The sequence below is a fragment of the Saccostrea echinata genome, unplaced genomic scaffold (assembly GCF_033153115.1).
Source record: "Saccostrea echinata isolate AGI-Se365-2 ecotype Australia unplaced genomic scaffold, CSIRO_AGI_Sech_v1 ptg000022l, whole genome shotgun sequence".
NCBI classification, from domain to species: Eukaryota; Metazoa; Mollusca; class Bivalvia; order Ostreida; family Ostreidae; genus Saccostrea; species Saccostrea echinata.
Window position 1 is genome coordinate 10453582 of NW_026889771.1, and position 6235 is coordinate 10459816.

The 6235-nt window shown below is 29.6% G+C and overlaps 1 protein-coding gene across 1 annotated transcript; it reads left to right on the forward strand.

Moving 5' to 3' along the window:
* The first annotated feature begins 1661 nt into the window (after nt 1-1661).
* LOC133190893 (uncharacterized) lies at nt 1662-6235 on the forward strand. Its single transcript, XM_061326574.1, has 4 exons — nt 1662-1718; nt 3204-3390; nt 3750-3857; nt 5717-6235. The coding sequence occupies exons 2-4, from the start codon at nt 3205-3207 to the stop codon at nt 5912-5914; spliced, it is 492 nt and encodes a 163-aa protein (XP_061182558.1). The 5' UTR covers nt 1662-1718; nt 3204; the 3' UTR covers nt 5915-6235.

A 6235-nucleotide genomic window follows, 5' to 3' on the forward strand; every position in this document is an offset into this window, starting at 1 on the left:
AACCCCCCCTTTCAAAAATTGCTGGATCCGCCCTGCATAGATATCGGATACATCATGTGCATAAAAATCTCAGACAGGCAAGCATGTACTCTGTGTTTCCCGAAGTGAAAAGTATCTCAAATTCTGAGAGTTTAGGAAATTCGGTAAAATGTTCTACTTGGTCACCTTCTTGTGCCCTCTGTAAAAAAATCAATGCTGGTTTTAAAACAAACATCATTTAAAGTCCTTTTTATGGTGGCATATTTCTCAGTGCCCCCTACATGTATATGCAAGTTATTGTTCTATGAATTATGTCATGCAACATATATATATATATATATATATATATATATATATATATATATATATATATATATATATATATATATATATGCAACATACAAGAAAAAAATGATAAGAAAAGAATTATAAAATACCGATTTCCAACATGCTAGATGCAACTTATGACGGCGTGATACTTATTTATGTTGACATGTGAGATAAATATATTGACTTGCAACTCATTTATGTCAACATGCAATTTATATATGTCAACAAGCAACTTATTTATGTCGACACGCAACGTATTTATGTCAACATACAACTTATTTATGTCGATATGCAACTTATCTCCCGTGTCAACATAAATAAGTTGCATGTAAACAAAAATGAGTTGCATGACAATATGTTTGTCTCGCATGCCAACATAGATAATTTGCATGTCGACATGATTAACTTGCATGTCGACATGTTTCTCTTGCATGTCAACATAAATAACTTGCTTGTTAACATAAAAGTTGCACCTAGCCTTTGGAAGTCTATATTAGAAAAAATTCCAATTTTTTTGTCTTATCACATTTTTCTTGCATGACGACATAATATATAGAAAAATAACTTGCATATAGGGGCAGAAATATGTCACTATACTCCATTAATTGCAGACTATTAAATTTTAACTGTGATTTTTATATCAAATAAGGGGTCATATTCGGCCTTTACAATGCACTACAGTGTTGTTTAAAACGTCATCAACTCTACCAAATTCATTTTAAAGCTGTCAATGATATTTAATGTTTACAATCGAATGGTAGTACACACTTTTCCTCTGGTTGCAAGTGGGATCATAGCTCTCTTGTCAAACCCTTCAGTTTTGATGAGAGAGCTATTCCACAGACATCAATCAAGATTAAGAATCCCCATGCACATTGTATGGTTGAGGCTGAATATATACAAGTCAAAGATCAAATATATTAATTCTTGTTTTTAGAAGCAATATTCTCAAGCATGAATTAAATTTTGATTTTTATTATACTGAAAGTAAATTACATGTAATTTGTAAATTCATTTAGGAAATTCTTTCGTTTTTTGAAAAGTTCTCCAACAGGTTTGGCGTATTTCATCAGGTGTGTTAGCGAATGAAATTTCCAGCCGTGTATGAAAATCATGCTAATATTTATGGTTATAACGATAGTATGCTAATAATTCAAGTTTATTTTATGATTTTTCCCCAGATATCAACCAATCATCATTCAGAGACTATGGTTTTTATATGCATGTATACAAGCATACATTTGCAAAAAAAAAAAAATGCATTAAAATATGGAATAATGCAAAAAAAAATTCAATTAAAAAATTGTAGAGACTAAAAGTAGGTGCTTTCCCAGATGGGAATTTTTATCAGGGTTAAACCGCAAATTGACCTTATACAATGCGAGGAGTGTTTACATTATAAGTATCAGGTAATTTTTCCGTACTTATGCATGCATAGAAATAATTTTTATATAACAGGATACACTCTAATGAAAGAATTAAAAGGGAATTTTGTAAATAAAGTAGAGTAATGAGCAATAAAATTTAGGATCATATTGTGTAGCATTAATTTACTTTCGTTTTCCCGTTCCCGCCTATACCAGGTTTTATTTAAAGATTTACGTCATTTATCAATTAAGTAAATAATAAATACAATGATAGGCATTTGTTTAATTTACATTTGAGCGTTGTATTTAAAAAAAATCATCGGCAGCCAATTCTCTCTAAGCAGGAAAGTAACTCAAAATACACCAGACTCTATTACAGTTAGCTAGAGTTGGTTTAAAAAGATGACCTTTAGGTATATTTTTCAGAATGAGCTTGGAAGGTCGACTAAAATAGTGTTTTCATATTTGCAAATTAGACAATCTTGATGAAAAGGGTGTTTTACAATAGCTGATTGTAATCGTATGTCATTGTTTCTCTTCCAGAACCAAGATATTTATCTATATATATATATATATTTATATTTATATTTGTTTGAGAACCACCTAATATCTTGCTTTTATCTAACACTGCCACGCCAATCGACAAAAATCAAAAACCAAGATATCTAAACAATGCATCGATATTCCAAAATTAAACGCTGTCCCGCCTGAAATTGTTTCTAAGAAAATACACACTCGCTTTTGTAACAAAATTCCAAGAATTGAATTTCTTTCATAATTCGGTTGATTTATACACCTGTATCGACGTCTTTTTACGGCTTCAAAAATATCATTTTTGACGGAATCTGATGATCTTTTACATAAACTTTCGTATTTTGTAGTCTTCCAAAACTGCTTACGGAATCTTTATTGCAGTTTAATAGTTCTTATCGGCAGGAGAACACTGGTTTCACTTTATTTTTACTTAAAATCCTGGGCGACCTCCCCTCATATTTTAAGATACAATTTTAAAATTCTATGCCATATTATTATTTTTTTTTAATTTAAGAGCTTCTTCCCAGAGTTTAATTATCTGAATCAAAAAATCAATAGTAAAATGAAAAGTTTTCAAAAAATGTAAAGTTTATAATATCAATATTATATGTAAGAGAGTAGGATAGTTGAATCAATTATAACATAATCAATATTTTCAATATTTATAATATATTTATTATATATATAAATGTCACTGCAAAATTATACCGATTTGAATTCACCGCATGTTATTTCGTCACATTGAAAAAAATGAGTGTTCAATTGATACCAAAATATTGCTTAATTTTTTATTCAAACCGAATGATAATTTTATTTACCTTAAAAATTACATTACTACCCTTATACTACCTTATCTGTTTCTTTGTACATAATCGATCATATTTGTTGAAAATGAAAATGAAAAGTTTAAAAGCAGCATGAGCTGGCGTTTAAAATATACTTTAAATGTACATTTTATAGCTGATAGTTGTATTCTTGGTCTTAGAGCTTCAGCATGCAAATGCATTGTTTGCAAAAAGAAAACGACGAAGAATTAAGCCAGGCCGTCTATGAGAGCTATCAAACAAAAAGCTGTTTGCCTTTGTTGAAAGAGGAACTGAAGTGTAAAATTCAGTGCAGGAGATTGTCGAGAGGTGAAGGAGAATTGAAAGTACAATTCGAGGAACAGAAAGTGTATAAGGTAAAAAGCTTAAAAATGTAAAAGGTCTAGTATTCCTATATCATGCCCCCCAATATAACAATACTGAGGTGCATGTAATAGGGACCATGTCGGACATTTTACATATATATTTTGATGCATTTGGACTGATCAACTTAACAGCTTGATTTTCAGCAACTTCTAACACAATAAAAATCTAATGTGTAGAGCATAAGGACACTATTTTTAAAACATGAAAACTTGTTTTTCTTAGAAAAAAATGTCGAACGAACGACTACACATGTATTTAATGTGTTCTGTCTTTTTTCTTTTTCTTTCTTTCTTTCTTTTTTTTTTTTTTTTTGAAATCGCTCGTGTAAAGAAGGTTTGTTTATTCTTAGTTGACGGATGATGAGGTACAAAAACGAAACAGACGTCTCCTACAAAATCGACTATCAGCTTCAAAAAGACGAATTAAAGACAAAGAATACGAAGAATCTTTATTGGCGGTAATTCTTTATATATATATATATATATATATATATATATATATATATATATATATATATATATATATATATATAATTTGAGGTCAGAGAAGATTATGAAATTTTTGCTTTTCCTCTTGTCCATCTGAAATGAAAATGTCACGTGAATTTTAGATATTTTTATTGTATGATCGTTCACAATCTGTTATATTTATATTAAACGTGCACATTTTAATGCAACGGACATTACTGTTTTCTTCATATACCAAACACCTTTAATGTCATACTTATGTAAATAATTTCAACTTTGTATCGATTTTGTCAGCTTTTACTCACATAAATTTCATATATTATATTGAAAACATTGAAATCTAAAAAAAAAAAAAAAAAAAAAAAAAAAAAAAAAAAAAAAAAGAGAGAAACATATATTACTAATTTTTAGTTAAGATATCGGGGTCGTTAAGCAAACGGAGTTATTCATTTTTGTCTGCTCACTGAGGTCTGAAGCACATTGAAATTTAGAAAACTGTTCATTGTAAATTTTGAATTTGGATATATATAGGCATATCAATCTTTTTTGTTTTCAAAGTTGGTATACAAAACCTTAAGAGTTGATGTTTCTATCAGATTTTCAATATATACCTACTGCCGTTGATGAATTATGATGAAATATGTGTACTCTTGTCAAATAACTGTCGATAACTGTTCTCAGTCCTTACAGATTGTCAAATAATTGTTTTCATTTTGGACAATATGTTATATACCAGAGCTGTGATTTTTTTTTCCGATAAACGGATTATATATGAATGCCATATTTATATGTTACTGATATTAGATATTATACTTTTGATTATCGCTGAAAAACAAAGTGCATGCTCATCGAAATCAGGTTTTGCGTACATGTATGTACTTTATATTGGGAATATCAAATAAATTGGATTATGATTCACAATGGGGAAAAGGGTAAAGAAATTTAAAAAAAAAAAGCGAACTTGTCTGCGGTGGGTTTTCTTGGAATCAGACGTTTGTCTTTCAACTTAACTGCTGTCAAAATTGGTGCACTTTCTGTACGTTTAGTATAATGCAGATGCAGCGTTTAATTTGCTTGGCGTTAATTATATGTTATTTCATTGAGATTGGGAAAAATAGCATGTCGGAAGGACAAGCAGTGATCAATATGGATTTATTTTATATTATGTTTTTGTTTTAAAATTAAAGTTTCTTAGATCTAATACACACTTATAAGATTTTAAATATTGTCGTATTATTGATGAAATATGGGGATAACGAACAGTATTCAAGTTCATTAAAACAATACAAATTGATATTAAATTTAAATCGTTGTTACATTCAATTTCATTAATGTTGGACCTGAACATCTGACTGTAACAGCCTTGTTAAGTGTACAAAACACACAGATATTTATGTACAGAATGAGAGCTGTTTCAATCTGGTTTTTTCTTCCTTAATTAACAGAAGAACAAGTAGTCTAACTTAAGTTTTGCAAAAGTTTCGGCACTATTAGATTGTAATTGATAGAACGCAACCTGCTTCTTAACAAGCCAAAATTGCAAAAATTACATCATTTTTTCTCCAAGATTAGATTTGTTGATCAATGCAGTCTTTGTCTTTAGCGTAACTTTAATTTTAAATTGCTACGGTGTTGAAAACAAAATTGTTTGCAATGTCCATGTATATTTTCAGATGCCAATAAAGAAACCATAGAAGAAATGATAATGCATTTAGGCACTTTGATATTTATGCTGAGATTTTTTTTCTTTTTTTTTTTTTTGTGAATATTTTTTTCAGCGATTATACATGTATTAAAACAAAGGCAATACAAATTTAAAGAATATTTATAAATGAACCTTTTCTTTTAGAGAATCAAACGACTTGAAAAAGAAAATTTAAAGAAGGAGAAAGAAAAGAAACTTCTCGCCCATCAGAAATATGTTCTGTGCTGTATAATGTTGAAGCATAACTGCCGCCTAAAAGTAGGTTTAAGGCCGTCTACTAAGAAATTTGTATCTCTGCTGAAAAAGCCCAGTGCACAGGGTGTTTTAATAACCCAAGACTGACGCTAAACAAGAGGGGCAATTTATGTTTTATGAGCCTTGAATATGTTTAAAATAATCTTTTGGTAGTGCTTCAGTGATGATCAGAATGGCGTTATCTGGGAGAGATTATTTGCCCTGATATTTTTTTCATTGAATTATCATAGGCATTCGTGTGTAAGTCACGACTTCGAGGGAAAAAGATCATTTCTATAAATTATTTTCAAGGAAATTATACACATTTTATTCAGATTGACACTGAACAAGCCACGTGATTAATTTTTTGGATAGACATTTATTTGAGATTCGTATCACGTTTGCAATGTTTTGTAAATTATATGAAAC

Coding starts and splice junctions, on each gene's coding strand:
- LOC133190893 (XM_061326574.1), top strand. CDS start 3,205: ATGCAAATGCATTGTTTGCAAAAAGAAAACGACGAAGAATTAAGCCAG. Junction 3,391..3,749: donor AGGAACAGAAAGTGTATAAG/GTAAAAAGCTTA, acceptor GTTTATTCTTAG/TTGACGGATGATGAGGTACA. Junction 3,858..5,716: donor ACGAAGAATCTTTATTGGCG/GTAATTCTTTAT, acceptor CTTTTCTTTTAG/AGAATCAAACGACTTGAAAA.